This window comes from Bombus pascuorum, chromosome 1, assembly GCF_905332965.1.
Source record: "Bombus pascuorum chromosome 1, iyBomPasc1.1, whole genome shotgun sequence".
Classification (NCBI taxonomy): domain Eukaryota; kingdom Metazoa; phylum Arthropoda; class Insecta; order Hymenoptera; family Apidae; genus Bombus; species Bombus pascuorum.
The window spans coordinates 28003836-28026349 of NC_083488.1; the positions used below are offsets into that span (position 1 = coordinate 28003836).

Sequence of the window (22514 nt, forward strand, 5' to 3'; positions counted from 1 at the left end):
ATTTCCTGTACAAGTGCGCGTCATTAAACAAGGAAGCAGCGCGCTCTTTCTATTCGCATATTGCGTTTTTAGTTCGCTCACGCGCTCTGTACTTATATCTATTACATTTCCACCATAGGCGGCCGCGCGGCCCAGGTAGTCACTTGCTGAAGAACTCTGGTCGGGTGCTCTTCGCGGAGCGGTTCTCTCAGTTTCCTACTTCAAATTTCGGAGGTAAGTACAACTTTATTCAATTTAATACACTTGTTAGATGTGTTATCATCATTTTTCACAACGCGGCAATACGTTTTTTGAAAAATTGTGTCGTTCCATACGAGTTTTAGGGTGTGATGACGTCAGTTATCGATCACATACGCGAATTTGTTATAAATTAATTAAGTGAATATCTAAAGTTCTTTATCGTTGCAAATTATAAAAGCCGTAACTATCATTTTCCGTGTTTCGCGGCAAAATCTCCGATTTTTTCGTTGTCAAAACTCTCTTGGAAGACTTTGGAACATTCCATTATCCTTATTAAAGATTTGGTGCGCTGTATAGATGTGCAGATTGGTTGGCTATATTGATTTTAAAAACCAATACATATATGAGGTTTATTATCTCATTCAAGCAAAAAAATCAGCATTATTAACGAATTTTCGGTGTTTTTCCTTAATTTTCCGTAATAGAACGAAGAATTATTTGAACAGCTGTTTCATCGTTCAGATTCTATTTCGTTTAAAAAGATTGAAATTGATATTGAGAGGAAATAAGAGAAGACGCTCGAACATTTCTTTGCTTTTCTGTGGAATTTCTGTAGAACAAATGTGAAGAAAAATTATATTTTTACGTGACCTATCAAGGTGACAGTTTTGGAACAGTCCATTATTGAAGTGGGGGAGCGATGGGAAAATCAATTAAGTGTTGAATAATAATTTGTGAAAGTGAAGTTTGACGTTTTCCTCCCTTAGCAGTTTCCGTAAAAGTTGACTTGACGCGCTGCTTTATTTCCTATTTTCGTTCTTCGAAATATTCTACATCTTTGGGTGTATGAGACTCTTTATTAAGATAACTACGCAGCTTCCGAATATTTTTTGCTGTTCTATCATGGAAGTTTCCAGAATTTTCGATGTCAGTTGCTATCCTTGAAGGACGACAAACTCACGATAGATATTGTCGAACAAATCGTCTATTCTCGAAAGGTTCGAATATTTTCGTTTTGTTTTAATAAATAAGGACATAAATTATTTTTTATGAATATCGTCGTGATTGATCGTGTCGTGAATCTAGTTTCTAAATACTCTAAGTTTTTAGTTTCGATCGAAATTCCACCACCAACATCGTGACAGTGAAATATTTGTTACAAATTATATCGTGTTATATTTGTACAATATATATAATTATTATATTCGTATCGATGAAAAATTGAACATATATCTTTTTATTACGTGCGTGGTAATTATTTGAGATATTGAGAGGAAATAAGAGAAGACGCTCGAACATTTCTTTGCTTTTCTGTGGAATTTCTGCAGAATAAATGTGAAGAAAAATTATATTTTTACGTGACCTCTCAAGGTGACAGTTTTGGAAGAGTCCATTATTGAAGTGGGGGGGGGGGGGAGCGATGGGAAAATCAATTAAGTGTTGAATAATAATTTGTGAAAGAGAAGTTCGACGTTTTCCTCCCTTAGCAGTTTCCGTAAAAGTTGACTTGACGCGCTGTTTTATTTCCTATTTTCGTTCTTCGAAATATTGTACATCTTTGGGTGTTTGACACTCTTTGTCAAGATAACTACGCAGCTGCCGAATATTCTTTGCTGTTCTATCATGGAAGCTTCCAGAATTTTCGATGTCAGTTGCTATCCTTGAAGGATGACAAACTCACGATAGATATTGTCGAACAAATCGTCTATTCTCGAAAGGTTCGAATATTTTCGTTTTGTTTTAATAAATAAGGACATAAATTATTTTTTATGAATATCGTCGTGATTGATCGTGTCGTGAATCTAGTTTCTAAATACTCTAAGTTTTTAGTTTCAATCGAAATTCCACCACCAACATCGTGACAGTGAAATATTTGTTACAAATTATATCGTGTTATATTTGTACAATATATATAATTATTATATTCGTATCGATGAAAAATTGAACATATATCTTTTTATTACGTGCGTGGTAATTATTTGAGATATTGAGAGGAAATAAGAGAAGACGCTCGAACATTTCTTTGCTTTTCTGTGGAATTTCTGCAGAATAAATGTGAAGAAAATTTATTTTTACGTGACCTCTCAAGGTGACAGTTTTGGAAGAGTCCATTATTGAAGTGGGGGGGAGCGATGGAAAAATCAATTAAGTGTTGAATAATAATTTGTGAAAGAGAAGTTCGACGTTTTCCTCTCTTAGCAGTTTCCGTAAAAGTTGACTTGACGCGCTGTTTTATTTCCTATTTTCGTTCTTCGAAATATTCTACATCTTTGGGTGTATGAGACTCTTTGTCAAGATAACTACGCAGCTTCCGAATATTCTTTGCTATTCTATCATGGAAGCTTCCAGAATTTTCGATGTCAGTTGTTATCCTTGAAGGATGACAAACTCACGATAGATATTGTCGAACAAATCGTCTATTCTCGAAAGGTTCGAATATTTTCGTTTTGTTTTAATAAATAAGGACATAAATTATTTTTTATGAATATCGTCGTGATTGATCGTGTCGTGAATCTAGTTTCTAAATACTCTACGTTTTTAGCTTCGATTGAAATTCTACCACCAACATCGTGACAGTGAAATATTTGCAACGAATTCTAAATAATTTAAATAATTAATTATAAATATTTGTTACAAATTATATCGTGTTATATTTGTACAATATATATAATTATTATATTCGAAATCGTGTTATATTTATACAATATATATAATTATTATATTCGAAATATATATTAATATATATATTTATATTTATACAAATTATATTCGTATCGGTGAAAAATTGAACATATATCTTTTTATTAAGTGCGTGGTAATTATTTGAGATATTGAGAGGAAATAAGAGAAGACGCTCGAACATTTCTTTGCTTTTCTGTGGAATTTCTGCAGAATAAATGTGAAGAAAATTTATTTTTACGTGACCTCTCAAGGTGACAGTTTTGGAAGAGTCCATTATTGAAGTGGGGGGGAGCGATGGAAAAATCAATTAAGTGTTGAATAATAATTTGTGAAAGAGTAGTTCGACGTTTTCCTCCCTTAGCAGTTTCCGTAAAAGTTGACTTGACGCGCTGTTTTATTTCCTATTTTCGTTCTTCGAAATATTCTACATCTTTGGGTGTATGAGACTCTTTGTCAAGATAACTACGCAGCTTCCGAATATTCTTTGCTGTTCCATCATGGAAGCTTCCAGAATTTTCGATGTCAGTTGCTATCCTTGATGGATGACAAACTCACGATAGATATTGTCGAATAAATCGTCTATTCTCGAAAGGTTCGAATATTTTCGTTTTGTTTTAATAAATAAAGACATAAATTATTTTTTATGAATATCGTCATGATTGATCGTGTCGTGAATCTAGTTTCTAAATACTCTACGTTTTTAGTTTCGATCGAAATTCCACCACCAACATCGTGACAGTGAAATATTTGCAACGAATTCTAAATAATTTAAATAATTAATTATAAATATTTGTTACAAATTATATCGTGTTATATTTATACAATATATATAATTATTATATTCGAAATATATATTAATATATATATTTATATTTATACAAATTATATTCGTATCGGTGAAAAATTGAACATATTTCTTTTTATTAAGTGCGTGGTAATTATTTGAGTAAATCTTTCGAAGCATAATAGCGATTGATTAAATTCCTATACGATAAAATTTACGGACGAATATTGGGATATTATCGTATCGCTTTAATCCGGCACTTAATGCTTTGATCACGGTCTTTGAAATGGTATCGCAAATGGTGGTGTAGTATCGCGTGAAAAAGGAAAGACCAGTGGTTGATGTTGCAGGTGCATCAGTGCGTTGCGGTCGTCAGGGAAGGCTTTGACGCCGGTGCCGAGGAGAGGCGTAGAATGTGTTCGATCGACCCGCGAATGTAGCCTGTGCTCATACTGCGACAGAGTTCGTTTCAGATAGTCTCAGTTGCTGTTTGCCCGTTGGCAGCGTATAGTCGTGTCGGCTCATGATTTTTTTTTTTCTTCTCGTTTCACGTTAGCTCTTTCGCGACATCCATTCTACACATACAGCTTCGCTTCATTGTGTGATAAATGGTTCACTTTGCTTCCTTTACCTGGTCACGAACTTCAAAATTCTTGTTTCAGTTCTCCTTTTTTGGAGGGAATCGGCTTACTTCGGCGCTAAAAACAAGGGTTAATATAAACATGAATGTGACTTACTTTTCATGTAAGTTATATGTTTTTTTTTATGCTAAATTATAAATTTTTTATATTTTTTATGGAAAATTTGGAACATATAAATTTTCAGGACATAAATTTTTATGGAACTATCGATGAACCATCGACGGTTATGGTTTGAATTTAATTAACTGTCTTATAATAGGTATTTCAATCTTGTAATATATAAATTTAGTTTCCTCCATGGTGTTAGAGAATACAAGGTGGACACCATTTGGTAAGTTTCTTTGGTAAACTGGCATGCAACGTACATGCGGCATTTAATAAAAATTCATCTTGTTAGAGGTCATTCATTGCTCATCTTCTTCATATAAAAATATCATAAAATCATATCATCTTATAAGGGATCTTCTGAAAGCTAGATGTTCGATAACAAGCTTAATGATTCTCGGTAGTTTGTAATATCAAGCTTTGAATTGGCGGGATCGCCCTGCTGTCAAACCGCCATCCAGTGGCGACCACATTCTTTAACCACGCTCAAGGGGTGTATCGTGCTATAGAAACCACCAATAGGGACTGATTGCTAGTTAAATTGCCTTTTAGAAATAAGACAGTTAGTTATTCGTCATCCGTAGTTGCTCTCCTTAGTCGCCACATATCACAGAGATGACAGCCATAGTCCCCGGTTGTCCCGGCCAATAGTTGCTTGTTGTTTCTAGTTACTTTTCATCATCGCTATGTATTCGATCAATTACGTGAAATATAATATATGGAATTACATACATACGAAACATTTTTCTATAGGAAGATTTTTTAAGATGAGAAAAATATAGAATGTTTTAAGACGATGATAAAGTTTGAATTTAAATAATTATTTTATACAAAAAAGTGGAAAAACGATTTCATTTTATAAAGGTCATGGTAATTTTTTTTAGCTTCAAATTTAAAAGATTCAGATAGATATCTTAAATTTAATTAAATCCGCCATGTTGTAAGAAATTGAAATAAATTGCGCAAGAAAATCAATATATGTAATGCATAAAACATTTATTTAAAATTTAAATGTAGGCGTTGTCGCGCGCATGCCATATGTTCGAATCGTTTAAGTCAATTCGTTACATCTGCGCTAGAAGCGTAACGACGAGGAAGCTCAACATATGGAGTATTTCAAAACGACAGTAAAAAAGAATTAAGGAATTTTTCGAAATTTCTTGTATTTTTAGTAAAAGTACAATATAAACGTAGTACTATTTTTCCTATTTAAATAGTTACAATAATTTGAAATTTTACAATCGTACGATTCTGTTTTATACTTTGCATATATTTGTCATTTTCATATTTTCTTTTTACTAAACTAAATATTTGGAAATCCTATAGTTTAGTTGAGCTCGGTTAATAATAATAATAAGGCTAACCTTCTTTTCCAGCCATTTTTTCTATTTAACTTATCTTGTGCATCTACTGATAATATTCGATGGATAGAGATGAAATATAACAGTTCTTAGTTTAAAATTTTATTGGTTCAAAAGTTGTTTCTAAAGTGTTGTTGGAATTTATGCGTTTAGTTTACTGTGTATGATTTATTCCGCGCGGCTAGACAGATCTTTGTCGATACTGTAAGCGTAATTAGACTGAATATTGTCTTATGGAGATAGAAAAATACAAAAAGTACGTATGTATGATGTATTGATTGAGCCATATATTTTCTTAATTTTTATCGAAAATGATATCTGACAGGTCGATTGATATATTAATAATAAAGCGATATTCCGCTGCTTTGTGCATAATATAGTGAGCATAATACGTTTAAATAAATAATAAAATTTACTAAAAATTTATTAATAAAATTTAAAGTGAACTACAGTACAGTATACCATATGTTACAGTGTACCAGCTTAAAAAACGCGTAACTTTTGAATCAGTGAATTTCTAAACTCAAAATCGTTACATTTCATCTTTATACGTCGGCCATTATTATAAAATACAAAAAAGTTAAAAACCAGACGATGATGCGCAGATGCGAACTTTAGCCATCAATAATGTTTAAACCCCCTAAAATATATTGTGCGCATCTATTTGCGAAGGAGATCAATTAAATTAAAGTGCAACTATGTTTCTAATAACGTCTTGGATGAATTGTTCATCATTGTGTCGGATTAACATTTCTAAGTGATCGACCTTAATCACTAAATGGCAGCCGCGATTCAGTGGTAGAGCCTGTACATATGGCGGACATCCCAAGCGCTTGTAAGACGTCTATTGTGAAACGTTTCCAATAGCACCGTTTATGACGATGGTGAAATCTGAATTGAAATATATATCGCGTATCACTTTAGCTTGACCTGAACGTTTTTAAATAGAATCACAATTTTTCGTTCTTTACAGAATTAGTTTATAAAAATTATATGCAAATAAAATAGATAAATAGATAAATGGTACGAAATTATAAAAGAGATATTACAAGCATATATAAATGAATTATATATTTATAAATTATAATATTTTATTTAGAATTTCAATAAATAAAAGATATATTTGTGGCTTATAACGAACGTAGATACTTTTAAAATTTTAAACAAAATCAAAAGAGATAACAATTTTTTAAAATGTAAAAATCAACGCAATGGTCTTCTTAATTAATAAATAACGTTAAAAGTTAATAAGTGTTTAGAGTGGTTCGTACATTTTGTATGTCTCGTATTTCAACGCGCGATATACAAGTAGAACTTGATGCGTGAAAAATCGAAAAATAATTAAATCCGATCGCTTCGTTAAATTTGCAAGTGTGTACACTCGTGTGAAATCGTGTGCGCTTGTGCATACTGATACGAAAGGCGGTAATCCTTTTTTACTCTTTTCAGTTATTGTTATCGCTTTCTGTACGAAATAAATTAATTTCGTGAAATAGAAGTGCAATCAATACAGCTTATCGTGAAATGATAGCACAACAACAGTACATATTGGTATTGATGTCAGCTTCACAAAATTTCTCGAATATTGAGGTCGGCTATTTGGGTTAAGAATTTGTTCCCAAGGTCCGGCAAACACGAGTGTCTTATGGATATGACATCTCCAGTGTACTTTTTAATAATCGTATTTCATATTGCGTGCTATTATTCAAGGAAAATCCGCAATTAATATTTTAATCTTTGCTGCTTTTGAAGACCATTAGTGATTGTCCGTACATTTTAAAAAATTCCCTGTAGCATATTTGTATTGTACACTTTATCCTTTAATTCTCAAGGAGCGGGTCGCGTTCAATTAGTTGATGAAACTGTAATGTGATACGATTGTCAAATATTAAAAGTGACCCCATTAGGTACTTTTATAATCTTTGTGAGATATGTATGTATAATACATTGTTACCAGCAATACGTAGCGATGAAAGACAGAGAACAGTACCTTCTTTATCTCGTGGCGATTGTCTACATATCAGTAATGCACAGTACTCGTGCTAAATATCTTATAATTTCCATATAGATTTTCAGATTTGTTTCGTATATTAACAACATAACCATGATGGTCGAATGCTGTTACAGCATTAACTCTATAATGTCACTATGCATAATACACCCCTAAAATGTTTCTACAAATGTTCTATATCTTAATCATGGTTTATTATAAAAAGGAATATATAACGATATTACTTGGTTCTTAGATTAGATTAGTTTAATTTGAATAATTTCAATAATTGTGTAAGATCAAACAAGAACTTATCGTTAGTTTCGCAAGACTTGATTACACGAAGCAACATAATTGCGTTGGAACTTGGGGCAGAAAACAATGTCAACTAGTAGACCCGTTTGTCTGGCGAATGTGTAACGCGTGAATAATAGATGGCGACAATCACGCGAATGCTACCTAGAGCTGGCTCGGCTTACATTGTAGCATTCAACCTAGAGTATACGAGCCGTAAGTACCATTGGGAGTTCAAAGGCCGGCCGGTGAGCTTCATTCTGTCCCATTTTTTTAATCAGGCGATGGATCGACGAATCGTACTGATTTCGAGGATTATCATATTTCTCTGGGAATTTTAAAGCGTGGTTCGTCGAATCTGGTCCCATTGGCTACAGACGAGCTGTTTGACGAGCAGCCTGAAACTTGATCCAGTTTCGAGAAAATGAAAAATTTGTTTTTCTTTTATTTGCTTCCCTGCTTTTTCTTTTTCTCCTTTTGCTTCCCTTTTATTTACTTTTTACATCGCATTAGGACTGGTTAAATAATATTAATTGCCGTGGACATTGGCTAAGAAGTGCAGTTTATAACTAGGTTTAAAATCACCGACGTCGATGAGAACAAAGGTGAGTTAGATGGTCATTCATTTGAGCTGGTGTTATTTGACCTGAGCTCTGCAGCTTTTGAGAGTTTCTCAAGATGGTATCTTGTTACGTGTATGAAGTATGTACTAAAGCTTATTTGGCATCAACTGGTTGCTCAAGGTCGATTATATTATATATATATATTATATTAATACATTACGAAAGTTACGCGTTAGTTAGGTTATGAGAATTTATAGCGCATCACAGATGACAAAAGCATTCGTCCGCAATTATCAGGTTAGACAGTTTAAATTACCATCCGTATTATAACGAATAACTATTTTTTATAAACGATATATGTATATGAATTGAAAGTTTAACCATTACACCACGTACTTCTCTCGATAAACGTCGTGGAGTGCATATTGTTAAAGAATATTAATCATTTGAATTCAATAGTTTCGAAGATATTAATGCCTCTGTGAAGTTTTCTTATGCTGTTAATAGACTGTTTTAAGTTGTTAATATTTTTCTAGTAAGAATGAGATACTACAAATTTTAAATAACTTCGATTAGATATAAAAGTCACATTACATTAACGTGTAGATAAATATAAATTACATCACACGGAATTAATACGGTTAGGTAATTTGAAACATGCTGGCTAAAATTACATCCATTGAAGGTTAGGATGCACGGTATTTACAAAATAGATTAAGTACCAAATGGAGTACTTAGGAAAATTCATGTTATCATTGTTTGGCAAACATTATCAGGTAAGAGCTTTTAGCAAAAGCTGGCTTACGTTAAATCAACATATTTGTTATTAATCGTAATTATATTGTTCTCATCTCCTAGGGGCTTAGCAATCCATTTTTATAATGTATTAAAACAAAATTTCTATTAGGTTGTCCCAAAAGTTTCTTTCATTTTATAAAGAAATGATAGAGGCACAACATTTTTTGTTTTATATTATTTTATATTAAATTGGAAAAAGGTGGATCACACATAATTCAATAAAATAATATAAAACAAAAAATGTTGTACATCTATTACTTCCTTATAAAACGAAAGAAACTTTTGGAACAATTTAATATTTCTCTATTACGACGCTTCTACTATTTATTTACTTTTCACACTCAGTGAAACAGAAATTGTTAATTACGATTTCTGCTTAAAGGTATATTTCATACTATGAGGGTAAATTATCAAATTTATCTCTAATATACACATTAGAGAGTAATTTATAACCGCAGTCCTGTTTACCGCTCGCCATTCCTGAAACTCGATATTCATTAGATGACTGCTTTAACCGTACAGAATATATCTATAAATATTTAATCGCTATTAATATTGCATCGACTTTTGAAAATCTCTGATGTGATCTATTTCATGCGATGCGATCGTCGCCAATCGGATAAATCAAATGATTCAAATTATAATACAAAAGAAAGTCAAAACTACTTACACTATTTTTATCAATTTTTATGTATTATTTGATAAGTAAGTAATTTTATGTAAAATTTGATAAGTAAGGTTCACCCTCTTAATGTCATTGATTTTGAGATATGTTATTAAGCTCAAAGTTCTATATATATATATACATATAATATATATTAGTATATAATTATAATATAAATATTAATATATAAATTATAATGTAAATATTATATATATATACATATATATAATTGTGTGTGTATATATATAATATACGTATAATAGCCAAAGTTCAACTCTCAAGTATACGTAAAGCATTTATGTTCATTTTATGTGACGCCAGTATGTTTCATGAATTTGTTTGCTAACAGTATTGAAACAAATAACAAGCAGTGGACAAACTATTCGTGAACTGTTTCGCCAGCGAGTACGTTCCTAATATTTACTATTTGAGAAAACGTATTTGTTGCTATTGACAATTGCGAATATTTTTACAGTCGACGCTTATGCCATGAATTGTTGGCTAACATATAAAATTGAGAAAAGTCACGGTTGATTGCGGTAGAAACTTAGAAAACCTCAAAACCGATGTAAAAGGGAAAAATAAAGGAAAGAAAGGAAGGGATAAATGGAAGCTTGGGGCTAAGTTTAATTCACTGAAACCGGGCTGCTTGTATTATCGTGAAACAGAATTGCTAGTACGTCATTTCCGTGCTCTCGTCCCCGCGAAAATGGTTTTACTTGTTAAAAAAAAAACGAAGAGGCAGGAAAAGAGGAAAAAGCAGAAAGAGAGCGCTTTTAAAAAGCTGACGAAGCGTGCATTGCCACAATGAGACGCGCAGTGCTATTTGTCGCTTTAAATTGTACCGCAACTCGTTTTTGAGATCTTTGCTCAGGTACGTGTGAAAACATGTTGAAAATATATTTCTTGGTGTTGTGGAATTTAACTGAAAAATGAAAAATAACGTTGTAAAACATGTACTTATGACGTACAGAGTAATTGAATGTATAAACTATAATAGTCAGCGATTTATGGTTTTAAAAGATCAACAGAAAAGAAAAGAAGAAAAATAATATGTTGTCTAAATCGATCTAAGGAAATAGAGAAAGAAAGAGAGAGAGAGAGAGAGGGGGGGGGACAAAGCTTATTAGTCTGGAAAGAATCCAAGCATCAATTTCAAGCATTTACAGGGAATCAAGCGGGCTAGTTAAGGTCGTGAGTTGGGCAATTATCCCGCGTTAGGTTCAATCAGGCTAGTCCCACGCGAAATTGATCCAACCATGTGTAAAGGAGCGTATTCTGATTTTTGTCGCAGATATATATTATCTCTCTACTGCTTCTGAGCTGATATAAGTGCTTTTCGTCTATTCTCCGCAGCAGTTGCCCAGGAGCAGATCGATCAGGCTAAACAGGACGGAACGGAGGACGCTATGACCTTGCAACGGATGCTGCCATGGATATTTTTCTTGCAAGTTGCCGTTTTCTTCTACTTACCAATACGGACCTGTAAGTTGATGATATTGGTTAATTAGCTACAAAAAATATTTGCACCATTATCCTCATTTCCTAATAAAGCGCCTTTTTTATCAAGTTTTATATTTCATTTTCATAGTATCAAATTTCTATAGCTACATGAAATTACTACTAAATGATGGAAACTTGATACATACGAATTTAATTAATTAATAAGTTAGTTAATACATAGGCATTACTATTTCATGTGAAATCCTACAATGTCAAAAATTTAACGTTCTTGCACGAGCAATATTAATTACAAATTGTGAAAATGCTTACCGACAAGGGAAATAAATAATATGGAAAACGCAGACCTATGGAGAGAGAATTTCTGACATCAGACACGAACACGCGATTTCATGAAATATTTTATGGTATATCTAACATAGAGAATATACGCGGGGAAGTACGAAAAATTCATTGTGAGAGGTGTATGCAACCTACGCGGTGCGGGACATATTATAAATGGTTTCCGCCACTCAACCGTACTTGAATTTGTGAACACGATCGAACAATTGACGCGAGAATTATTAATTCCCGTCTCTACCCTAGTAACGATTTGTTTTAGAACGAGGTCGAATCGCTCCGATTCCGCGCACGATTAATAAATAATTATAGTAAGCATCAATTACTTCGCCATGGTCTTCGCCATTTCAGCGTAGTATCGATGACATCCGGTAATTGGACTCAAAGTAATTTGCTTAAATCGATTAATTTGATCGAAGCAACCAATTATCTCAATTAATACAAGCTGCACTAGAAATTTGCGTATCTTGTATACACATCAGGTCAGAGAAAAGTTTTCATTCATCCGAGTAGAACTTTCGTAGTTGTCGAGGAGTCGAGTAGTCGTGTCGCTTCTCGTACATTTAAAACTTTGTTCAAATTAGTCGATTTACTTGAATTCGAGCGACTGGAAACCTCTTTGTCACTGTGAATTTGTTACTTAATTGATACTCTTACATGCCCTTGTCCTTTAAGCTCTTACATCCATTCTTAATTAGTCAAATCGTTTGATTTTTGACAAGCATTTTGAAACCATTTTACCAGCGCGAATTTACTGTTTTACTTGAGATTATCTGCTACTTATATTGAAATGTATATATACGTATATACACTTTTGAGTTTCAAACAAACTTTCTATTATTCCTATACCCTTTAAAAGCTATTTTAAGTTTCAAGCAACTTTAAATCAGATAGCTCGACTTTGAGTTTTAACGCATACAGTAAAGCACACTTGCGAAGTAAAACAGTAAACACGATATAAAAACTCGCTTCCCATATAAGAAATTCTATTTCAATGGTGCTTTAATCCCATCGATGAAGCATCGTGACAGCCGCAATGCGGATTCATTGAATAAAAATTTCCTGGCACAGTCATTTTTATAACACTATTAACCGTTTTAGTGTCAGGGATTTTTAAGAATCTGTGTTGAATTGTGACATGCAGCGCGATAGCGCTTCGTTCATTTATTGAAAAGTGCTGATCGATGCAATTGCACTGCTCTTTTTTTCTTTCGTTGAAATATTCCATTCCACGCGCTCGCGCTTCATTTCATCAGTCATATCGGAAACATTATAATAAATACTCAAAAGTTTGCGTAATATTCGTGCTTTACGTTTCGTTTGCGTGATAATATTTTATATTACAAGATTTCGTTTTCCAATTCAAGAGGTAATTTATACATTAGTTTTTTTTAATTTGGTTTACGATTAATAAAAAAGAAAAAAGTAATTACGAGAGGAAACTCTGATATGACTTGCGGCGAGCTATGTTTGGAACCGAGCGAATTGACGATCGTGACCAAACATCACGACACAGTTCAGCACAGTACGTGGACAGAGCGATCGTGCTACGTGACGCTAAAACGGTTAACGTAACTGCACGTACAACCGTCGAGTAGCAAAGATATTTATGTTGGGAATCGTTTTCAGATGCCTATCCCAGATTTCCCCGCCAGGACAATTGTACTGATTTTCAAGGAGGGATTGTTGAACATGGTGTGATGTATGTGCCGGGACCTGCTGTTTGCAGTCTCTGCGTCTGCTATCATTCTGAGCCTAAATGGTGCCAAGCTATCTTCTGTTCACCTCCCTACGTAAGTACATGCTCGTACAAATAGAAACGCTTAATACAACCATGAGAAACTGAAGTACATTGCTAATCTCTTGCATGCTAGTCATTAAATCATGCATAGGATACACAGCGATTCATCTAACTCACCTTGAATTAGTTTTAGAAAGATATACATTGATAGATATAATTTTTGTCACGAGCCATTTAATTTATTTGTTCATTAGGACAAATTAATTCATACTTGCTCAGATCATAATTCATCTGACAAATTCGAAGTCTCGTTCTTAAACAAGTACGTCGTAAGCTTTATATATCTTTTAATCGCAACGAAATTGCTCAAAGAAATGCTGAAACTATTAATTAGAAAGGAAGACTTCTACGCATCGTTGTAGAAGTGTTTGCGAAAATATTCGCGAAACAATTACGTTGTTATAAGTTCTATAGGAAGGAATATTGAAAATCATGTTCCACTTATTCAGCTGCACGTATCTTGCGTTCGCGCAAGAAATCTCTTAAGGATACGTACTTTATAATAATTGGAGTGCCGAAGTTATTACGCGGATCGGCGTACAGGTGCCTTTTAATAAAACTAGGTTAATCATTTGTTATTCGTTTCTAACTTTCAACTTTATGATTTTTATGCAGTAAAATTTTATACTCCGGTTCGGTTTATAAACGATTCAGTTAAAATTTAAGAGAACTAGAATTAAAATAATCATTTGTGCTTTATTAAAATGTTCTTTTAGCATCTCGTTTTAATATTTGTCCAATAGTACTTTGCTAATCGTTATATTTAAATGGAGGTTTTCAAAGGAAATGGACGTACATTTATAATGAGAATTCAAGAGATAAAATATTTCGTACGAAGAGAAACATTTCGAGTGTATAAATAGCTACGCTGTTTTATACTTTTATAAATATTGGATATAATATTCCTTTTAGTTAATGTATTTAACGTTTTTCCACGCGAGATAGCTTATATTTACATTTATGTTTTCGCTTCTGAGTAGTAAAACGTAGCATTCATGCGACTGATAAGTAGTTACACACAGAAAGCTCATAAAATGAGTAAGAAACATGAGATATCTCATAAGAAAAATAAAGTTGTTTGCATCTTTCAGTATATATTCGTCGGAATACTGTTAATAAATACGTAAGTTAAGATATAAAATTTTAATAACGACTAAAATTACATATTTTGATATTAAATTAATTTAATGAGAGTAAAAGCTAAATTTTTTAAACAAGATTTGATATGAAATTGTATTTATTAGGAAAAATTCATTCATTGCTTTATAATATGATAGAACGAGACTCATAGCTGTGTAAATTATTTAGTACGTGTGTGTGTTCTAATTTTTTATTATAAAAGTCTTTTATTATAAAAAATGCTTTTATTATAAAAATGTCTTTTATTATAAAAATGTCAAACGCTTTAGCAGACGTTCCTAAGAAATTCATAAATTTTTCTTTATTGAACATATCGATCGTTGTATTGAAAAATTAATGATCTTTTATTTCTTTCGAACTACGTATTGATCGAGACATTCGTGATGGCTAAATTGCGAATTTAATGCAAAGAAGTCGTTTGAATCTCTTACAAGCATGTAAAATATATCGGTGAATTAACAAGTCAGTTACTTAAGGTTGAAATTGAAAGAAAGAGAAGGGTGAAGGAAGTCTTTCCTTTGAATGCAGGACACATCCAAAGCCCACAGTTCACTGAAATTGCCAGAGAATTCAATTAAGTAGCAAATTAACCATCGGACCGAATCTGTTTCCAATCGTAAGCTTGGAAGTTCTATCCTTTGAATTTTTAAATCAGTCAACTTTCTTTTTGTACGTACGATAACGAATATAATTCATAAATTAACGAGACATGCAATTGAATTCAAAGCTCTTCTTCCTGGATTTAATTTAAATTAAAATAAATCATATAATAACGAAATTATTTACTTACAGTTGATACAATGTATTCTTTATTTGAAAGTGATATTTATTGTTGAAAATATTAGTTGGTTTTTTATTTATAACATGTTTGAAAAAGTAATTTAATTTCGATTGACCTCAAATTAGCTTTTATTGATTTATTCGGGTTAATTAATCTCTAATAAAATGAAAATACCAACCCGGCAGCATAATTACCTTTTGCTCTTTTGTACAGACGGGAACGCGTTCGAAAAATAGAAATTCGTAATTAGCGATACAGGATTCCCCAGGCTAGTGAATATTTTTCCATCGGGAGGAGTCAGATCGAGCGATGCGAGATTTATACGCTCGTTCTGTCAGTTATCCCAATATCTGTTACGCGATAGGAAATGAACGAACTGAATAATGGATGTATTATCGGCATAAAGATTACTTGATCTAGGCCACCGTTTTTCCTCTACCCTTCCGATACCATTTTTCTTTTTCTTTTTTTTGCGAAACACTTCGCTAATCGCGAGAAGTAGCATTCACTTCTGCGAATCAATTACGGTTCGCGAGAAATTGTATTATCGCCTGGTTCGTATTCGAATTATCCTCAATTATTCTCGGCTGTTTCCGTTTCCATTGGTATTACATAAGTACTCGTTTGATGTACGTATAGAGTGAGACAATAACCGGTAATACGTTTAATGTCCTCGATATTATAAAACGAGAAATGAAAATACGTTGAAACCTGACTTTCAGATTCACGAGACTCTGTATGGCTTCGAAACTCTCATGTTTTAGACCCGATAAAAAGTCGTATCGTTGTAATCGGATTATTTCAGCTAGGGAAATTACGTGTTGCATGTGACGCGTTACAAAGCCGCGAGCATTCTTGCAGACTAATATACATAATCGCTCTATCGAACTTTCCATCTAAACTGTTGCACTCACACGTGGATTTTGTATTTCAATTTTCTTATTTCCAGTCTAGTCTAGTCCAGTGTGACTAAATAAAATTTTTCAGCCCTCCTAGCTAGAATATATTTTATAGAGAGGCGTACAACTCCATGGAAGCCAGACAGATCAATAAATTGGGTTATCTTTAAATCACGGACAATAATTTCATCGACACGATTTTACCGACACCGAGTTTGTCAGCAATGTCTATTAAAGCTTATTTACCGATACATTGGAATCACCCACAATCATTTCATCAATATTCTCCTTTGCTGACAATTATTATACTTGTTGCCATATATTATCGTTAATTATACGTCTTTATTTACACATTCGTTCCCGTGTATAACGAGACAAAGGAAGAAACGAAAATGATACGTTTCCACGATGTATTGTTAAATTATTAATTAACACGAGTTATACATCTACATGAATGTTTCTGAATATCAGTTATATTTAATGAAACTGAATACAAGCTCTTTTACTATACATAAATAAAATTATAAGGACAAGTTACATAATAATGCTTTTACGGAGTCTATTTCTGTGTTACGAAGTTTGTTTCTGTATTAGTCCTTGTGTTCTTCCTGTTCTTGTTTAGTTCGTCGAAAGTAAAAATACGTTAAGCGAATCAGCTAATCTATTTGAGCAATTCAATGGTTCAGTCTTCTCTTATGCAACTACCAAAATAGAAGACAAGTCTTTGGTTATACAACATTTCATAACATCCAAAGTAACTGGAACGCTAATTAGTTGAAGTCGAACGAGATGCCAGTCATCGTCCGTAAATACATTCATTAAGATTATTTCAAGTTTAAAGAAACATCGTTATAAATTCATGATATAAGAGAAAGCGATTCAGAACTTGAATTCATTTGTTGGAACGCCTTGGGCAAAAGTACATAATGGAAAACTTTCTTCCAAGACTAATTGATAGCACTGACGTAATCAAGAGTGTGACGATATTGCCAGCAACGTTTCTGCAAATAGAAGACTAACTTATTTACGAATTGCCGTAACACGATTGCCGCTGGTAATACAGTTAGTAATCGCTTTATTGAATTTTCGCTTGATGTGACATCGTCGAGCTCCCAGCGAGATTCTTCTCCTTGTAAGACTATGTTTCTGCCACGCCTGTACTTTCGAGTTACTTCACGTTCCTGAAGAAATCCTTTTAGTTCTTACATGTTATAGATCTTTCTTAAATTTTAAATTACGTTGGTAATCTTCCACAATGTATTACTCGAAGGTTTTCTATAAAATTTTCCATAATTATTTTACTACAGTATTCTCAAAAATATGATGTATGTATATATCACTATCAAATATTATTAATCTACTATCAAGTATATACATTTTAGTACATTTCAGTACAAATAGTACATTTTAGAAATTGCCAATTACAATCATAAAAAGAAAAAAGAAAGAAAAACAATAAGGAAGTTCGTTAAAATATGTGATTTTTCAATCAAGATATAAAATTTGTTCAAGTAATATAGATTACGATAGCGATGCTGACGGTAACGACGAATGGACTGATTCTTCGTGCGAAAATAAATTGGTAGCGCAGAACGATGTATTGTTCCAGGGAGTATCGATTTGGAAGCAGAGCTTTAAAGTACATGTTCGCTTGACTGGGTTTATTAATTAATCTGGCTGCCTGATTTTTAATATATAAAAAGATGACACCTATATGTCTTTAAACTTAAGACAATTGAACTAACAATTTCTTTAAATTTAAATTAGTATTTATCCTTTTGAATGCAACAATTTTGTTTAATTATAACTTCACGTGTAAGCCAAATGCACGCATACTCGATCGTTCTATAAAACATGATTCTCTGCGAAGAGAAAAATATTTTTCGACAAACAAAATCTGGTTCTACGTTTTCTATCCACTTCTTTCCAGATAAATCTCTCTATTTAAAATCATAGGTCGGCGCTCCCTACAGGTATTTCCTTCCAAAGGTTAAAGTCGTTTTGTAGAAAACCCAATTTAGAGAAGAAGGGAGATCCGCGGAAAGTTCTTTCAAGTTTCCCTATGTTTGAGCTCAAGTCAAAGCAATCTTATTCCCAATAAGGTGATATTACGTTTAACTCCTTGGAGAATTTCTCTGATTTCGTATGATATCTTCAATGTTTTTGAAATATGTAATTGACGTCGTAACATCAACGCTTTGCACTGCGAATTTAATTTTGAGTTGCAATTTCCGTGTTTGCGTGGCGAGCGCATAAAATCGATAGCACATACAAACACGTCTTCTTCGCCAATAACGCACTATGAATATAAATATTTGAATAAATATTACGAATTTCATTTTGCTAAAAGATTTACGCTATTTGCTTGCAATCAATTATCGGGTATATTTAAGTTGAAACGGCTGCATTGGGTTTTTTTTCTTATTTAAAATTATTTGGATTGATAACTTGAATGAAAGTTCTAACGTGTAATTTGTTCTTCTTTTATAAATAGTTTACAGAAGATAAGACGTGAGTAACTTCTCGACTGTCGCGATCATGTCACTATACATACTTATGTATAGCACGTATACTAAGCTAACTAAAATGTGAAGTCAGAGAAATGGTAACTTAATAAAATCTAAAGGAAGATAGAACGTTCGAGCTCTGTCAGGAATGTAAGATGCTAGGTAATTTTCCTCGTCCTCCAACTCCTTCTATTTTGATTAGGAATTGTTAGTACATGTTAGGAAAGCAATTAGAATATCTGTTCTTAAGCGAAATATAATTTAAATTTTGTATGTACACAAAAATGTTAAATATCAAATGACCACTAGAGACTGCAATAAACATAGTATAATCAATTTTTTTTACATAAAATTATATTGTATAGGCTATTGTTATCTAAATATTTTAAATTGGATGAAGAAAAAAGAAATGACGCAAATAAAACGTAGGACATTTTAACTAAAGGGATCAATATAGAGATTTATCTATTTAACTATGATTAAATCATCTCCGTTTAACGCTCTATCTATTCTATTAATTGTGCCTCGTTAAACTATGATTACTAGCTATGAGGATGCGTTGCTTTGATAAACATTCTGACAAATACGTCAAAAGAATCAAATATATAGATTCTTACAACAGTAGTTATATTGTATGAATTCCATTTTTCAGAAGTTTCACTTGTGAAACGACAATTTGCCAGAATATGGATTCACTATAGCTATAGCTATAGGATCTCTATCTAGTTGACAGATTTACTTTATGTAAAGAATCCCTGTCTCTCGTTCTACCCTATTGCGACTATCTCCTCACCTTATACGCTGTGTTGAGCAAAGTAATATTGGCACATATCTCGGCTCCGGTTACAATCATTAGTTTCCGCCTAAACGGGTAGAATCACGTAACACGCAGTCTACTCTCGTTTATTCGACGTTCAGGCCATCTAGTCGCATGCGACGAGTTTCACGTTAATCCCGACCGATTACAATATTTTTCTCTCGTTTACAAGGAACGACGAGACTGGCAGTTACGTGCTTTCCAACGCAAAAGCCGCGATATCTGCACGATAACCAAACTTCAACCGATTTTGTTGTACTGTTCTCATGTGGGCTTCGTTTGTACCACTTTCGTAACAAAAATAGAATATGTAGAACACAGCATTCCGTCATGCGATATTATCAGTTTTTAACATCTGAAAAATCAGAGATAATTTTTTCCCTACAGTTGTAAATTCGTGTGAAAAATTACAAACGTAAAGATGTTTGGTGCATGCACAGTTTCCCCCTCTATTTGCGTGGACATGCAAGAAAGATTCACTTTCCCACGGTAAAACTGTATGTATTGTAATTTCATTTTTAGAATGGTCGAGCATCCTACTATGCATAAATTTAATATTAATATAAGCAGGTTTCGTGCCAAGTATTACATTTGACGTATAAGCAGACGCGTGCACGCACCCTGGCTTATATGGCTTATGGTAGACACCGAAAATATGGTTGGACGGCTGACTCAACATCAATATTTTACTTAGGAGATAACATGTTGGTGAATGGCATGGGAGATGATGAATGAAGACATATTCCTGTGAGGTACATAAAATGGTAGTCAGAATGAATTTTGACGTTTAGGAACAGGATAAGAGTTGTTGATACTGTCATACACCTCAACCTATAATATTTCGAAAATCGATATAACCTTCAAACTTTATTGTATTTTGTTTCATAGCACAAAATGTTGTTTCCGAAATGTACGTTTATTGTTACAATAAACATGACCAATGGTTCTGAAATACTATCTTTGAAAAAGCAATGGCGGAATTGGGGAAAAAAAAAAAGAAGAAAAGGAAATAAACAAAGAACTCGTTGGATCATAACAATAAAGTATACTACAGGAAAAATTTTTTCCAACGGACTGGGATACGATAAAGTTTCAAAGCTATGACGCGAATCGGGTGTTACTGACTAACGAAACACATTGTTTGCAAGAGCGTATTTTTGGTGAATATACGATATACACGTAGATGTAACGAAATAACTAAAACAATATTGACTATTTGTCGCTGAAAGTATCGAAATGTAAAACTTCCTGTCAAATTTCCAGAATAGGAATTCAGGATCATGGTATATGATTAGAACAAAATTAAAAATAATATATCATCTCAATTTCTTAATCTGTACATGAGATATGAATAAATTGATTCATTTAATTTGTATGGATATGCAAACGCTTCTGTGAAATAAAATATCAAGATTATAGAGTATAAAATTCATAGCTATGAAATAAATAGAACTCTGATATATTATTAAAAATATACGTTAGATTGTATATAGTGATATACACAAAGATTACACGTATAAACTCATAATGAACACAATGCTACCGCAAGCATTCTGCAATCTACCTTGCCCAAAACACTCTTCTAGTCACCTCCAAACTCTTCAATTCTCTTCACCTAACCACCCACAAACCATTCACAATCATGCAATTCTCTACAAAAGAAGAATTTATCGTCAGTTGTCCTTAACATCTCGTTCATTCATTCGATCGATATCCCCCTATTTCCTCCAATTGCGATGAACGGACTACATTTTTCCACATCTCTATTCTATTCTCTGGATGACCTGGATTCTCGAACAGTCAAGTGACGATTGATCCGTACAATTGATCGATTTCTTTTTACTACAGCATTGCAAGAGATTCCGTGTTGGAGTACGATGCTGCGACTTCCTGTGCTTGGACGATATAGAGGCAAATTGGACCGGACCTGATGTTATCGATATTCCCGTTGTTTACTCCGCTGCTGAACAAGTGGATTTTAAACGTTTTCTCATCGTATTTATCGCCTTGATAATTTTACAATTGATTTTCTAAATTTTGAATGAGGATTTAGATGGCACCGTTGATGAAATTCCATCATAAACGTCGACGATTAACATCAGCCATCAGGGAAAGGAGAAGGTACGATGTAGCGTGTTGATGAAAGATCGTTTTTACCTGGCTAATTATACCTTAAGGAGGTTTTTTCTTATTTATTTTTCCACGATGTATTGTTAAATTATTAATTTTCTTATTTGATTTTTGTGATTTCTGTGAAACTGTTATGATTCATTGTCACTTGTATGAAGGACGGAAGTACAAGAAATTGATAATATTATTAATAATATTTACGAAGAAAAAATAAGTTGTTGCATATATGATAAAATAATTCTATATTAAACACGAAACTCGCCAACGTGACTGTTTTATTTTAGAAAGGAAATTAAATGGATTTAACGAATGAAATGATATAAAGTAACTATAAATGGCTGTTAAACTATTTTTATGCTTGAAAAGTAATCCGCAAAGTAATATAATATAATACTATTGAATTGTATATCTTTTAGAATTTGTCCTTAACCTCTTGCTTCATAACTTTCTCAATTATACGTTTCAAACTTATTGGCTACTTCGGTGTTGTCACGAACGAAAACCGATAAAATATTATATCTTAAATATAGATTGAAATGAAAGCTTGTCATTGTATTAAAAGTTAATTTTTTTTATT

At 32.9% G+C, this 22514-nt stretch overlaps 1 protein-coding gene across 1 annotated transcript; it reads left to right on the forward strand.

Moving 5' to 3' along the window:
* Positions 1 to 157: 157 nt before the first annotated feature.
* Positions 158 to 22209, forward strand: LOC132909677 (uncharacterized). Its single transcript, XM_060964627.1, has 5 exons — positions 158 to 213; positions 4309 to 4390; positions 11419 to 11547; positions 13492 to 13655; positions 21656 to 22209. Exons 2-5 carry the CDS (start codon positions 4369 to 4371, stop codon positions 21839 to 21841), a joined length of 501 nt encoding a protein of 166 aa, XP_060820610.1. The 5' UTR covers positions 158 to 213; positions 4309 to 4368; the 3' UTR covers positions 21842 to 22209.
* Positions 22210 to 22514: the final 305 nt, after the last annotated feature.